At 40.6% G+C, this 15,567-nt stretch overlaps 1 protein-coding gene across 1 annotated transcript in view; it reads left to right on the top strand.

Annotated features, from left to right (window-relative positions):
- LOC101165481 (metabotropic glutamate receptor 7) overlaps nt 1-15,567 on the top strand; it is a 74,511-nt gene that overhangs the window by 25,213 nt on the left and 33,731 nt on the right. The window contains exons 2-3 of the mRNA XM_020704723.2: nt 3,960-4,176; nt 14,953-15,088. Of these exons, the coding sequence (XP_020560382.1) occupies nt 3,960-4,176; nt 14,953-15,088 (353 nt within the window). The remainder of the gene's footprint in view (nt 1-3,959; nt 4,177-14,952; nt 15,089-15,567) is intronic.

Below are 15,567 nucleotides of genomic sequence, written 5' to 3' on the forward strand. Positions count from 1 at the left end.
TTGTTTGTAGGTGATCGAATAATTATTTTCCACCATAAATTACAAATAAATTCTTTAAAAATCAGACTGTGATTTTCTGTTTCTTTTCCCATGTTTTCTCTCATAGTTGAGGTAAACCCATGATGAAAAATACAGGCCTTTCTCATCTTTTTAAGTGGAGGAACTTTCACAATTGTTGGCTGAGTAAATACTGTTTTTCCCCACTGTAGCTTCTGCAGAGCAGTAGTAATTCATCAGAAATTCATCTCTGAGTTATGAGTGGGACTGTTGGCACAGCGTGAGAACACCCCTACTTCCCACTAGCCATCTGTTGAAATGCTTTCCCGCTATCGTACAGCCCCTCACACCGCCAACATAACGCTACAACAACAAAAATGGTCGGCAATATTGGAGCTATGCAGCCGTACAGTTTTGAGCCAGATCAGACAAGTAAAATAAAGATGTACACGTATCTATTTTTCTACAAGTAGGTTGTTGGTTCTACGTCATAGCTACAAGCCTTTTTAAAGAGCATTTTTATCTGCTTCTGATTGACAATGATTTGAAGAAAGAAATGCAATTTTAGTTTTCTTTATACGTGTATGTTCTCCATCATCAGAAAAATTCTACAAGAACATGTTAAAAACACCCAAAAAATTATTTTTAGCAGAGTGGGTCTTTGAAAAATACTTTCTTGTATTTCTGACCAAAGCCGTAAAGCTAAATCTGCTGTATTTGACCTATAGAGATAAATGATAAGCTGCAAAACATCTCAGTGCCATTCACATATTTTGCCGGATTAATTATTACCAGATAGAGGTAAAAATGAGATCACTTTTCAATGTAATTGATTCAGTTAATAAGTATGTCCTTGTCTAATAAATATAGCAGGTTTAATCTCCAGCTTTTTCTCCATTATTATACCTTAAAGGTCAAAGCTATAATAAAACATAATAATAGCACAGAAGTGATTAATGTCTGAGCTGCAAGGAGATGTGGCTTCCTGGCAAAGGAGTGGAGCAATCACATCAAGAGGGAGAATGCCTGAGACAAACTAAAACGATGATGTTTTCATCTGTGTTTCTCCTTGTGATGAGATCTTGCAGCTTGTGGTGGAGACAAAACTAAATTCAACAAGACTAACACCCCCTGACTTAAGCTCTGACGGACGGACCTTAACAAATGTTCTACAAAAGGCTCCCATTCTAGAAAATCAGTGTGATTAAATTTTGATCATAAAGACTGCTACTTTTTCATTATTAGTCCGTTCTTCATCTCTTTGCACCACACTCTGCTAAAGCAGAGCAGAAAAGGATCCAACTTGAGCAATGTGGAGGAATTGAATTTGCTCAATTGCAGAGCCAGCTGTTTTTTGCTGATTTGTGCATTTTGTTTCTAAAGACTCTTTTCTTTTGAGATTTCAAGTCATAGGCTGTCTCCAACCTGATCATCTCCTCGACTCCCCAATTTGTCAGCTTTGTGCAATTGACCCCTTTTGAGTTGTGGGTCAAAGCTATAACTCATACTGTGAGCCGAGGCAGTCATCAGCACACCACTGTGTCCTCATTCTGGTGTTTCCCCAGTGTCCATCCGCTTTTGATCCCTCTAACAGGAATGGATGGCATTCATACAGTGCCCGTATTAGACTCTGAGATTGGATCCAGAAAATGATGAATTTCCCACTAGTATCACCCAGAAATCTAATGAAAGTAGTCATTTTTAACCCCACCCTGTTGTGATGGTTGTTTTTAATGACACTTGAGTCTCTGACTTACTTCATCAGAGTGCATAAAAAACTAAATCAGCACATTCTTTAGAGCACAGGCATGTGCGCAACACCAACCTTGTATGCATCAGCTTCTCTTTTTCCACTTTTTCCTTCACAGTAACTTTACTTTCTATGAGCAGAGTTGTGGTTTTATATTTGTGTTTTCAGGCTAGAGTGATGGTTTTGAATTCAAGTCTGAAGATTGAAAAGACAGGGCAAGTATACTTTCATATTTCAAATCACACTTGTTAAAAGTAATAACATTTTGGTGACAGATTAAACAGTTCTGCTGCAAACATGTTTATGTAAATGTTAACATTTGGTACAAAAGTAAAAACATTAAAACATTACAAAGGGGCACCATTATTTTTGCTCTCATGAAATCTTTTTCTCTCCTGACCCTTCAAAGAGTCCTGCTAAAACTTGAGAGCAGAGTGCAATGATAAGTGCAATTTGACTCATAATTAAAGGCTTTCACAGCTGTTGGTTTTAATTTGACCAAACTTTTGACCAAAAGCTTAGCGGCACTCTTAAAACGCATTTTATGAAAAAGGAGTGCAAAAAGGAGCAAAAACCCTCCAAGCTAGTCAACCCTATGAAGGTTTGTAATAAGATGAGCCACCTGCAGACTATTAGCAGGATGCTGAACTTTGGAAAAATTGACTGCCGTGCATTTTTGCAGAGTATGATTTTTAGAAGCAATTTTTGTCCATTAGAAACCCCAATGTTTATCCCTCTAATTTGCAAAGTCATTTTAAAATCTAAAGTGTAAAGGCAGCCTTTGTTGAAATAGGATCAGAGCATGTGAACACTCAATATATAAATAGATAAGTGTAGTGTGGTAACCAAGCTTTTTTTATTGCAAATGTGAACATCTTTTAAAATACATAAAATTATAAATATTTCTCCTTTTTTGTTAAAGATCTTGAAAAATAAGCAAACAAGATATTTACCAATATGCATTCATGTATTAATATTATAAATGCTTTTGATAAATACATGAAAGCAGAGAAAAGATCGCTAATTGTTCCATCTTCATTTTTTTGACAATCCTCACAACTGTTGAGTAACAGTGCCGTACAATAATTCTCAAAAGGTTCCACAAAAGAGAACTTCTGCAACAGCTGCATGTTTCACAGGAAGCAGATCATCAAATGAAGATCATAGAAAATAATGCATAAAGTGATTCTACTCTCAGATTATTGAATCACACAGTATTGCGAAACAGGTGTGAGATATACTACCTCTCAGTGTTTCAAGCTCATTGTGTTGACAAAGGCAGTCATCTTCCTTTGTCGTGATGAACAGCGAATGACAGAGATTGAAAGTGACAAATATTTCCGCTCCTGTGGCCTGCAGCAAGTCATGCTCACTCTGTGAACGCAGCTTTCTGAAGGGTGGTTAATTGGATAGTTTATAAGAAAGTGTTTCAAGTTTGTGTTGAATAATGAACTACAAAGTGGATCCTTGTAAAAGTAAACAAGCATCCCTATTTTGTTGTTTTATGTTATTATTTTTAAACAAAAACATATTTTTCCTAAGCTTTTTTTATTTAGATTAATTATTCAAGAAAAAACATTTTTTGTAAAGTGGGTCATTTGTGAATTACATTTCACCTTTACCAGCCTGCTGGCCTAATACCATATTCATTAGCTGAATTGTACTGTATGCTTTGCAAGCAAACATATTGTCACGCTAGTTGATCACATCTAAAATGGAGCTATTTTTTCCTTCTTTCCTTTTGTTTCCTTAAAAAAAAAAAGGTAGGCCAGATGCTGCTCCATTTTCAGTTTTCCTGGTTAGCTGCGATACGAGAAATGGCTTCACATGTGGCATACAGGGACAGATTTGTTCTCAGTGTTCACTCCTAAATCTCTCCTGGAAGTGTGTTGCACTGAACTATTTTTTTCTAGTCTTTAAATATACCTGACTGTGGCAGGCATATAATTTGTGGCACAATGCATTGTGCGGCTTGTAGCATATAATAGTTTTTTTTTTTTCCCCGCTGTGGGTGAACCTTTTGAGCCCGGAGGTTCTTCTAAACACATCATGAAAGGTGGTAAAAAGTACTGTAACTGTGGAATACTGCTCAGCAAAAAGGAGGACATATTTAAATGCAACTATTTGAAAACAATTGTTCAATACAGTTGTCAAAGTGACTGCACAGTATCAACAACAGATGAGAGTTTCCTTCTTTCTTCTTCTTTTCAAGATTCCACAGATCAGCTACGCATCAACAGCCCCTGAGTTGAGTGACGACAGACGCTATGACTTCTTCTCACGAGTGGTTCCTCCAGACTCATTCCAGGCTCAAGCTATGGTGGACATCATTCGAGCTTTGGACTGGACTTATGTGTCCACAGTGGCCTCGGAAGGCAGTTACGGGGAAAAGGGAGTGGAGGCTTTTACTCAACTCTCCAAGGAAGCAGGTGAGGGTTTGGGCTCTATTTTGCTCACATTCTAAACTGTATTGTAATGACTGAAAAGGTACATTTGCTCTCAACTCAAAGAAGATTGATTTGGATTGTCAATGTATTGAAAATTGGCTTTGAAAGGATGAAATATTAATCTGTTTTGCAGCTCCTGCTGTACCCTTCTGAGTCACGGAACATTAAAGGAAGTGAAGAGAGAGAACAAAGCTGGCAGCTATGCACCGTTGTCGCTTTAAAATAACCATTTAGAATTATTTTCCAAACGTACACCCAGAAAAAAAATACCAAATATCCACATGGATGTAAAAGAAATTGGGGGAAAGAATGATTGCTGATTGTTGGGTGTTTGGCAACATTTTGCTCCACCACCTCTCAAATTAAATCAGCAGGGATATTGCCTGAGAAGCATAGTGACAGTCAGTAAACCCATATTGCCAGTGCAGTACGTTGGTTATCTTCATCAAATCACAGTTTCAAACTCCATTGCTGCAGCAGTGTTTCTGCAAGATGAGAACATTGGAATCTTATTATAAGTACAGTCCAATTAATCAAACGTGTTTTTGCAAGAATTGCCTTTTTTGTTATCTTGAAGAGCAATGTTGCAGGAGAAATCTTTACCCTTCCATGAGAGCACCAACCTGCCATGGGAGAAAGACTTTCTCTGTATCTCAGCTACACTTCTGTGGATATACCAATCTATTTCCTTTAACTTTGCAGACAGAGAGCTCTGTCTCTGCTTCTAATAGACTAATGTGCGGAAACCTCTAAAATGAAGAAAGCTAATGGTATCCCACAGGCACTGATCCAAAGTCCAGCATTCATGAATATTTTATCCGTGTGCATTCATGTCCAGTGTGATCGCTCACTAAAACTTTAACAAGCTGTTTGTGGATCTGTAATTTGCATTGACAGAGAGACATGGGAGAGTGAAGGAAATTGAGAAAATCTCCTTTGTGGGGCTGAATAAGAAGAAAGGCCTGACTGAAGGATTGTTGATAAAGGCTCAATTCATTTTGTGTCACAAAATCAACAAGATCGGTTTCTTCTGTTGTTCCTATTCTTCAAATAAAGAGAACAACAAACAGAACGCTGTAATTATGGTTCCCGAAGAGTTCCCTATAAGTTAAAGAAATATAGCTCATTGTTGCTGCATCAAATTTAGTCTGTGCAGCATCGTCTCCTCATTTGGCCATGAGAATGGTTTCCAATAAAAAGAAAAGGGTGCTTTAGCCAAGGACACTTCCTTTATTTAATGTGACAACCCCACAGTCACATGATTAATTATGTTTCTGCACAAGAATTGATTGAATTGGGTCACATTTAAAACAATAGCTGTGGTTAATAAGAATTATATAGATTTTTGGAAGGATAGGTTTGGAGAAATTAAGACTAATAGTTTTTAAGGGGGTTAAAACACCAGCATCACAGAAGTGGAGATGCGATCACAACCCTTGTGCAAGCCGATCTGTAAGGGCCTGAGACATTTCTGTGTGGCTGCCCCATTCAGTCCCATTGAAATGTCAGATGCATTAGGAGGATTCTCGCTTCACCACTTCAAGAAGAACCATCTCACGAACTAATGTAATACGGGTGCCCATTACTCCAAGCTGAGACCAGAGTGACGTCCAGCCTGTATTGATTTCTCTCTTTTTATTTTATTTTTTTTGGGTTCCTCTGTCTCGTCAATGTTTGGTCACTATCTCCATTTGGACCGACCATCTGGCCCCAGGTGAAGCTGGCAGAGATAAATCTTGTTTGCTTTTTTTTTGTTTGGACTTAAGCCAAACGTTGGAGTTTTTCCATTACAAAAAAAAAAAGACTTGCGTTTTAAGGAAAAACCTCCCACAAGGTATCATTGTGGCATAGATCGCAGTACATTGGCAGGATAATGAGTTTACAGATCTAGCTTTTGGATTTGGGGAAAAGCCATCTACACTTATTTTTTTTGCCTGAAAGTCACAGTTGAGGGAGAAAAAGGGAAAATAAGTAATCTAACAGTCCTGCAATGGTCATTTAATAGGCCATGATTCTTAAGTTTGACCTCTTGACATTATAAAGCACACCAGCGGTAAAAATATGGGCACAAAATGAAAGATCTCATAAGTTGTGTTTCTGCTCATATTTTGATGTCCTCCCAAGTGTTCAGGATTGAGGACTGCAGGGAACAGGTCTGCCTTTTATACTGTTGAGTTGATAAATATAATTGCAGCATTATGGACCCCCTGGAGGTTCTGGTAAGGAGGTTGTAGATGAGTGGGACGGTGGAGACAGGGGTTGCAACCATCAACAGATTCTAATTTCATTGGATTTGTGTTTCACCAAGCAAAAGTAGTGCTTCTTCAAGCTGGTGTGCATTTTTAGATATGAGGGCATTCAAGATGAATAATTGAGGCAGTTAATGCAGTGCATGACCCATGCAACTCAGGCAGATAAGAGGAGAACTTCCAAGTGCCGGATGAAGTTAAGCTAAAATGTTCGTAAAACTGTTTTTGACATTTTAATCAAATGTGGAGCAGAGGTCACATTTCATTGTACCCATAGCTTGGATTTTATGTTGTAGGTCCATACATAAATTAAAATTGAGTAGCTTTAGTTATTTTTAATCATTAGCATTATATTAGTTTTTCTTTCTCCACTCTGATTGATGAGGTGAACCACAGTGACTTCTGTGCACTTTTAAATTTGAAATGCCTTTTCAAATGTTATCATTAAAAAGGGTACATTTCATTTTCCCAAAGTAGGAATTCCAATATTTAAACTACTCAGCAACAATGGTCACTTTCAGTCAAAGCCTGACACACTTTCAAGAAATAATACCTTGATTAGAAATGTTTTGCACGGTATACAATCTGTTGTAAATATTTTACGTTATTTATTTTTATATTATTTCAAATTAAAGTGTTCTGGAACTCTTACTACAATTGGAATTTAATTAAATATATGTAGTATCCACATCTCATGAAGGATTTCAAAAGAAATGTGTACCTCTAATGGTGGCGGTTATAATTGTGATTTATTAAATCTGTTTTTTTTTTTTTTTTTTTTTCATTTTGGGAGAGACAAAAAAAACGAAACTCCTGGTAAACGGATTAGACAGTGTCAATGCTTTCTCAAAGAGAATGTTTTTAATAAACCAATTAAAGGTAGAGTTAATGTACTGAAACCTCCGTAGGCAAGACACTAAACCTTTAACCGTCCCAGATATGCTAATCAGTGCGTGACTGCAGAGAAAAGGTGCTAATGTTAAGACACCCTGTATGATGTTTGTTAGGAAAGCAGAAAACCAAACAGTGCATTTCAATGCCAACAAGTCAAGCAGTATGTCAAGTGTAGTGGGGGTGGCGGTGTAGGGAAGGGGAGCGGGGGTCTGATTTATGTTCATTTTGCTTTTACAGCACCTTAAAGTCTATTCTCCACTCTTCAATGTACCAAAATGTTCTACATTCAAGTGAGGCCATTCATCTAGCTACTAGAGCTCGGCTGAAACTGGGTCATACATCTGCGGTCCCAAGAACGCCAGCAGATCCACAACAGCTAGAAAAAATAAATCATTTTGTTTTGTTTTGTTTTTCTCTATGGTTCAAGCAAAGCCTAAACTGCAACCCAAATACAAGACTGTATTGTACCTCACGGATAACAAAAGGCAGGGCAGAACCTAAAGAACTACTGCCACAGAGAGCCTTAGTGAAGAGTTACAGCAGAAACCGTTATTCTCTAAAATGTGCAAAACATCTTCGTAAAACAAAACAACCCTGTTCTTGTAGTGTATTCATCTTGTGGCAATAAGCCACTTTTATCCCTTAGGCTAATGTTTCTCTGCCTCAGATGACCCATCTCTGAGTAAGACAGGCATGCAACTGTTCTTTGAACCCATAGTTTGACTTGTGGATCCTTTCAAGTCCCCTCGCCTTCCAGTGACAGGTGAAAGCGCTCTGACCCACTGCACAGTGCTTTGGACCTCCTCTTACAAGACTTGCCTCTTCCTCCTGTCTGCCTCCCAGATCAAATGTATGACCATAACTGACAGCTGAGGTGTTCTGCAGATTCTCAATAATTTAGCCGCCGTTACACAACTAGCAGCCCGCAGTTTTTAGTGCAGCATTGAACCACAGCACTTCCCTCTCTAAATGTGGGATCGGCTCCAAAAGCTTCTTATCTTCATCACTGGCTCTTGCGGTTCTGCATTATTGACCTTCTTGAACTATAATCTATTCCCGCTCAAGACTGTTAAACCATCTTAGCCCTTCACACAGCTCAATGGGGTTTTAGTGATAGTACTTTTGTGAAATTTGAGCTCTTCAGAAACAGGAAGTATTTTTTTTCATCTCTGTTGTTTAAGGTTTAATTTTTCAAGCAACATGAAATCCTCTAACTGTTAAAAATGCAGCCAAAAGTAGCTTTTACTCAGCTCTAAGGCCTTAAGTCACAAGCAACTAAAGAGGTTGACCCGTGTGGGTGCAGCCGCATCTTGAAGGTCTTGCAGTTCCTTTGAAGCTCATGTGGCCACCTTAAAGGATGCAATGAAAATGGAATGTACCATTGTGGTGTGTGTGGTAAGTGTATTATGAATAATTGCAAGGATAACACGCACCTATGAAGTACAGGAGAGGCTGTCATAAAGTGCCTTAAAGTTGCACTGTAGTTGTTAGTAAGGTGCCCAGACTGGTCCCCTACTGGCCATATGCAAGTGCTGCATGCATGGGATGCGTTAGTGCCCATAAGATGCCTGTAGGATACCCACACAGACTACAATCTGATTGTCCAATGTCTTCATGTCGTCAGGCTGCACGTAGAGAGCAAGCAATGGGCATGGAAGAAGCGTGAAACCATAACTTGGACAGCACCAACGGGCCCCTTGGGTTTCAGGGATACTAAGTCCCTACTTCTCATCTCCTTTACTCCTACGTACGTTTAAACATTCGCCACGACCTATCACTCGCAGCACGGCCATAGAAAAATGTGCAAGTGTTGTTGCTCTACAGGCTTACCGGGTGGTCTATAATCTTAAAACCATGAGAGAAGTTGTGACTGAGGCATTAGTTGACCATTTGTAAATGTGTATGTCATAATGTGATTGAATGTGATTAAATCATCTGGCAACTACTAGCAGATCAGTGCTTTAGTCTTCTGCCTTATTGACCAACAAAACTGACAGCTCTTTGTCTTCAAGCCACAATAAACACATTTCCACAAACCCTGAAGCAACTACCATGCCATTGGCAGATATCCTATTTTTATGTTTAGTCCACTCATGCTGTATAACAGCAGACATCTGATAAATCTTTTGGCACTCAGGATGTATTTTCCCACATCAAAAAAACTCCCTAGTTCTGCTTGCTGGGACTCTAAAAGTATGTGAGAAGAAGTTCAGTGGTGATCGTTTTGCTGTTCTCTGCTTTAAGAAAAGGCCACATTGAACCCTGACTGGAAATGTATGATCTGCCAGCTAAAAGCTGTTTATATCTGAGTAATGAGCCTGCAGAGAGTGGCAATTAAGAGATCCTTTCCATCCCTCTGTCTATTCAGAGAAACTCAAACTGAGAGGTTATTGGATGTTCTATTAGAACGCTTGAGAGGGGGGTATTTAATTGGTTTGGGTAAAGCTTTGCTGTTGACTAAGGATACAAGCTGCTGTCTTTAAAAACATTCAGTTTGGACCTGCAGATGTTCACTAATACACTTTCTGATATTTTCTGTTTATCAAAAGCCCATTAATGTTCACCTAGTCCCACAAACGTACAATTATTGTACCAGAATTGAGCAAATAACATTGTTTTTCTTCTTTTTATTAGAAAAAAACATCTATCACCTTTTCCTAATAAGGAGCTGCTAAAAAGTAAAGAAAAAAAACACAACAACCTGCCGAGAGCCAGTTGGAATGATAGGTTAGGGAACATATAGTTCCCAGCAGCTGTTTAGTAAGTTACCAAATTAAAGTTCTTTATCCTGTTAAAACTCATTAGAAATGACCAGTCAGAGTGATTTTTTTGTCTGTATTAACATCCTGTGCTTGTTATTGCTTAGTGCAATCTGAGGACTCTGGTGGTGGACTAGCCACAGGGGTTGCAAGCCAGTTGCCTCTGTGCCGGTCCCAAGCCCGGATAAATAGAGAGGGTTGCGTCAGGAAGGGCATCCGGCGTAAAAATTGCCAAAATAACCATGCGAATCATCCACAATATACCGGATCGGTCGAGGCCCGGGTTAACAACGACCGCCACCGATGCTGTTAACCTACAGGGTGTCGGTGGAAATTTGACTACTGTTGGTCGAAGAAGGAGGGGAGGCAGAAGGGCCCGTGGCCAGAGAGAGAAGGGAAAAGGCAGGAACATAGGTTTGAGAATAGGGACTCTTAACGTTGGCACAATGACAGGGAAAGGCAGAGAGCTGGCAGACATGATGGAGAGAAGGAAGGTAGATGTACTGTGTGTGCAGGAGACAAGGTGGAAGGGCAGCAAGGCACGTAGTATTGGAGGAGGATACAAACTGTTCTATCATGGTGTTGATAGGAAGAGAAACGGGGTAGGAGTGATTCTGAAGGGGGAGTTTGTAAACAGTGTTCTAGAGGTGAAAAGAGTCTCAGACAGGATGATGAGCTTAAAGTTAGAAATCGAAGGGGTGATGGTGAATGTAGTCAGTGGGTATGCGCCACAGGTTGGCTGCGAGTTAGAAGTGAAGGAGAGATTCTGGAGTGAGTTGGATGAGGTCATACAGAGTTTCCCCAGAGGAGAGAGAGTTGTTATTGGAGCAGACTTTAATGGGCATGTTGGTGAGGGCAATAGAGGTGATGAGGAGGTGATGGGCAGGTTTGGTGTGAAGGAAAGGAATCTGGAGGGACAGATGGTGGTGGACTTTGCGAAGAGGATGGAAATGGCTGTAGTCAACACTTACTTCCAGAAGAGAGAGGAACATAGAGTGACATACAGAAGTGGAGGTAGGAGTACCCAGGTGGACTACATCCTATGTAGACGAGGCCATTTGAGAGAGGTTATTGACTGCAAAGTGGTGGTAGGAGAGAGTGTAGCCAGACAGCACCGCATGGTGGTGTGTAAGATGACTCTGGAGGTCAGGAAGAAGAAGAGAGGGAAAACAGAAAAGAAGACCAAGTGGTGGAAGCTACAGAATGAAGAAACTTGTGAGGAATTTAGGCAGAAGTTGAGACAGGGTCTGGGTGGTCAGGATGAGCTTCCAGATGACTGGGAAACTACAGCAGAAATTATCAGGGAAACAGGTAGGAAGGTGCTAGGTGTGTCATCTGGAAAGAGGAAAGACGGTAAAGAGACTTGGTGGTGGAATGAGGAAGTACAGGAATGCGTCCAGAGGAAGAGGTTGGCTAAAAAGAAGTGGGATGTAGAAAGGACTGAGGAAGGTAGACAGGAGTACAAGGAAGCGCAGCGTAGAGTGAAGAGAGAGGTGGCAAAGGCCAAACAGAAGGCTTACGATGAGCTATATGACAGGTTAGACACAAAGGAAGGAGAGAAGGACTTGTACAGGCTAGCCAGACAGAGAGACAGAGATGGGAAGGACGTGCAACAGATAAGGGTGATTAAGGACAGAGATGGAAAGGTGCTAACAACCCAGGAGAGTGTACAGAAAAGATGGAAGGAGTATTTTGAGGAGCTGATGAACGTGGAAAATGACAGGGAAAGAAGGCAGGAAGATGTGGTTGTTGTGGAGCAGGAAGTAGCAGAGATTGGAAAGGATGAGGTTAGGAAGGCTCTGAAAAGGATGAAGAGCGGAAAGGCCGTTGGTCCTGATGACGTTCCTGTGGAGGTATGGAAGTGCTTAGGAGAGGCAGCAGTGGAATTTCTAACAAGGTTGTTCAATAGGATTTTAGAGAGTGAGAAGATGCCTGAGGAATGGAGGAGAAGCGTTCTGGTTCCGATCTTTAAGAACAAGGGTGACACGCAGAACTGCAGCAACTATAGAGGAATAAAGTTGATGAGCCACACAATGAAGCTGTGGGAAAGAGTAGTGGAAGCCAGGCTTAGGAAGAAGGTGGAGATCTGTGAGCAGCAGTATGGTTTCATGCCCCGTAAGAGCACCACTGATGCCATTTTTGCTTTGAGAATGTTGATGGAAAAGTACAGAGAAGGTCAGAAGGAGCTGCATTGTGTGTTCGTAGATTTAGAGAAGGCGTATGACAGGGTGCCGAGGGAGGAGCTGTGGTACTGTATGAGGTCGTCTGGAGTGGCAGAGAAGTATGTCAGAGTAGTTCAGGACATGTATGAGAGAAGTATGACGGTGGTGAGATGTGCTGTAGGTCAGACAGAGGAGTTCAAGGTGGAGGTGGGACTACACCAAGGATCAGCTTTGAGTCCTTTTTTGTTTGCTATGCTGATGGACAGGCTGACAGATGAGGTAAGACAGGAATCTCCCTGGACAATGATGTTTGCGGATGACATTGTAATTTGCAGTGAGAGTAGAGAGCAGGTGGAGGAACAGCTAGAGAGGTGGAGGTTTGCTCTGGAAAGAAGAGGCATGAAGGTCAGTCGTAGTAAGACAGAATACATGTGTCTGAACGAGAGGGATCAAGGTAGAAGCGTTAGGTTACAGGGGGCTGAGGTGAAGAAGGTGCAGGAGTTTAAGTACTTGGGGTCAACAGTTCAGTGTGATGGGGAGTGTGGAAAAGAGGTGAAGAGGCGAGTGCAGGCAGGTTGGAGCGGTTGGAGGAAAGTGTCAGGAGTGTTGTGTGACACAAGAGTGCCAGCAAGACTCAAAGGAAAGGTGTACAAGACAGTGGTGAGACCAGCTCTGCTCTATGGGTTAGAGACGGTAGCAGTGAGACAGAGACAAGAGGCTGAGATGGAGGTAGCGGAGATGAAGATGTTGAGGTTCTCCTTAGGAGTGACCAGGTTAGACAGGATAAGGAACGAGTACATCAGAGGGACGGCTCATGTTGCCTGTGTTAGCGACAAAGTCAGAGAAGCCAGACTGAGATGGTTTGGACATGTTCAGAGGAGGGATAGTGGATATATTGGTAGAAGGATGTTGGAGATGGAGCTGCCTGGCAGGAGGGCAAGAGGACGGCCAAAGAGGAGATACATGGATGTCTTAACAGAGGACATGAAGTTGGCTAATGTTAGGGTAGAAGATGTCCATGATAGAGTGAGGTGGAAAAGGATGATTCGCTGTGGCGACCCCTGATGGGAAAAGCCGAAAGAGAAAGAAAGAATCTGATTAGTTCTGGTTATAGTATAAAGTGCTTTATAATGGGGGACTCTTTACAGTACAATGCACATAATGTTGCTTAGACGGTAAGACAAAAGCAGAAGCTTGATGGAAGTTAATCATTAATCCTGAAGCATCTTTGCAGGAAACTAATAATTACCAAATATTATGTTGTGGTTTAGTAAATAGCCAATAACAAGCTAGAACCCACCTAGTGGGTCAATACTAGTGGGTGTCTAAAAAGAGACTGGTACGGCAAAATTTGGCATACACTGTTGTTTAAAGTTGGTTGTAAAACTGGAACCACAAGGAAGTTAGTGATTTCTCCTGGTCAACTTAAAAAGAAAAAGAGGAATAAGGATATAAGAACAGCTTAACTGTTACATAATCATTTATAGAGATTGTCTAAATCTTTAGTCCAATAGTAGCTACAGACTAAGTCCAAAAATTAACTCTGTGGCATAACTTTTCATCCTGATAATGACAATGGTGAGGGACAGACTGCTGGCTAAACTGCGGACCATCATGAACAATCCCTCCCATCCTCTCTACAAAGTGGTGGACAAACTGAGAAGCAGGTTTTGCAGTAGACTCATTCACCCCCGCTGTGCTAAGGAACAGCACAGGAAGTCATTCCTGCCATCAGCCATCAGACTCATCTGATAGCCATGTGTGTACACGTATATAAAAGTTTTTCTTCCCTTTATATTTCATATTTATTTTATGGTGCTGTTACTACAACTGAATTTCCCTACAGAGATTAATAAAATTGATCTTAATCTTATTCTTTTTTTTTTTTTTTGGCCCCTTGCAATTGCCCTCCCTCCCCATAACTTGCCCCCACTATTTGAGTCAATACAAGCATAATTATTGACTTCTTTAGAGAAATATTAGAAATAGCACCTGCCCCCCCCCATAAAACTTTCTAGCTCTGCCACTGTGGAGGAGTAATTAAAATTATTGCCAGTCTACTAATAGCCAATTGCCCAAAAATTTGTAGCAGCCATATGTTTCCTATTTGTAAAAGTACAGTATTACGTCCTGGCTAATAAATCCTCATTAATGCTTTGTTTTCCTTAGATACTGTCGTGTCTCATATTAGTGCCTTCTGAACACTGATATTAATTCTTTTTTCATAAAACTAACCACTAGGTAGTTCCTTATAAAGTTTTACAATGTTGTGGCTTTAAAAAATTGTGTCTATTGTTAACTTTTATGTTTTAAATACTAAATGTTTGCTTTCTGTGACTGTGTGCTTCTACTATTTGATTTCAAGAATGTATTATAAGAGTTTATTTCTCTGATGTCTAAATGGTGCTCATGTTAAAGAGGAAGGTGCACTATATTTGCTAAATTGCATCCTGCCGTGGTTTGCACCCTGATCCATACTCTGTAAGAGGCATTGCAGTTTCATCAGAGTCCACCTATTGATCTGAGATGTTTCACTGTCCATGATGGGAGGTGTGCGCACAGGCAAGATAGGATGACTATTATGCATTTATGAAGAAGGGATTTTTATGTGTCTGACTGAATCTTTGTGCAAGAATGAGTGGGTGAAACCATCTCAAAGGTCTAACCCTTTCTTACCTTTGACTCATTATGAAGGTGGGATCTGCATTGCCCAGTCTTTGAAGATCCCACACAACCCCAAAATGGAGGACTACGACAAAACCATCCAACAGCTGCTGGAAACGCACCACTCGCGGGCAGTCATCATCTTTGCCAACGAAGAGGACATACGGTGAGGCGCACAGCTCATTCTGGCTTCATGGATGTAGTGCAGACGCGCTGATGACTTGCTATGTTAAGGTCTTTCATCTTTGAGGAGCAGCTCTTGAAGAAAAGCTGGAGGCACAGATTTACTGTGAGCCCAGGTTGTGTCTGCTGCACAAACACACCTACAACAACACAAACACACATTTCTCAGAGGATTGGGAATGTAGATGACAAAAAAAGCAAGGAAAATATTGTTTCCCACACACACACACACACACACATCCTCTGTGTGTAATGTTAATAAAAATAAATGCAGGATCAAAGATTTTTCCAATTTAAAAGCAGAATGAGGAACCAATGATGTACAAGTGAAATCCAGAGCCTCAATGAAGAAGCATGAAATACATGGAGACGTGTGCTCATTATCTGTAAATAGAAACATTTGTGTTTCAGACAAAGCCCAGAAAGAGCTTATGAGAGGCTGAGATATGCAAACAGCCCTTC

Source organism: Oryzias latipes, chromosome 7 (assembly GCF_002234675.1).
Source record: "Oryzias latipes chromosome 7, ASM223467v1".
NCBI lineage: Eukaryota > Metazoa > Chordata > Actinopteri > Beloniformes > Adrianichthyidae > Oryzias > Oryzias latipes.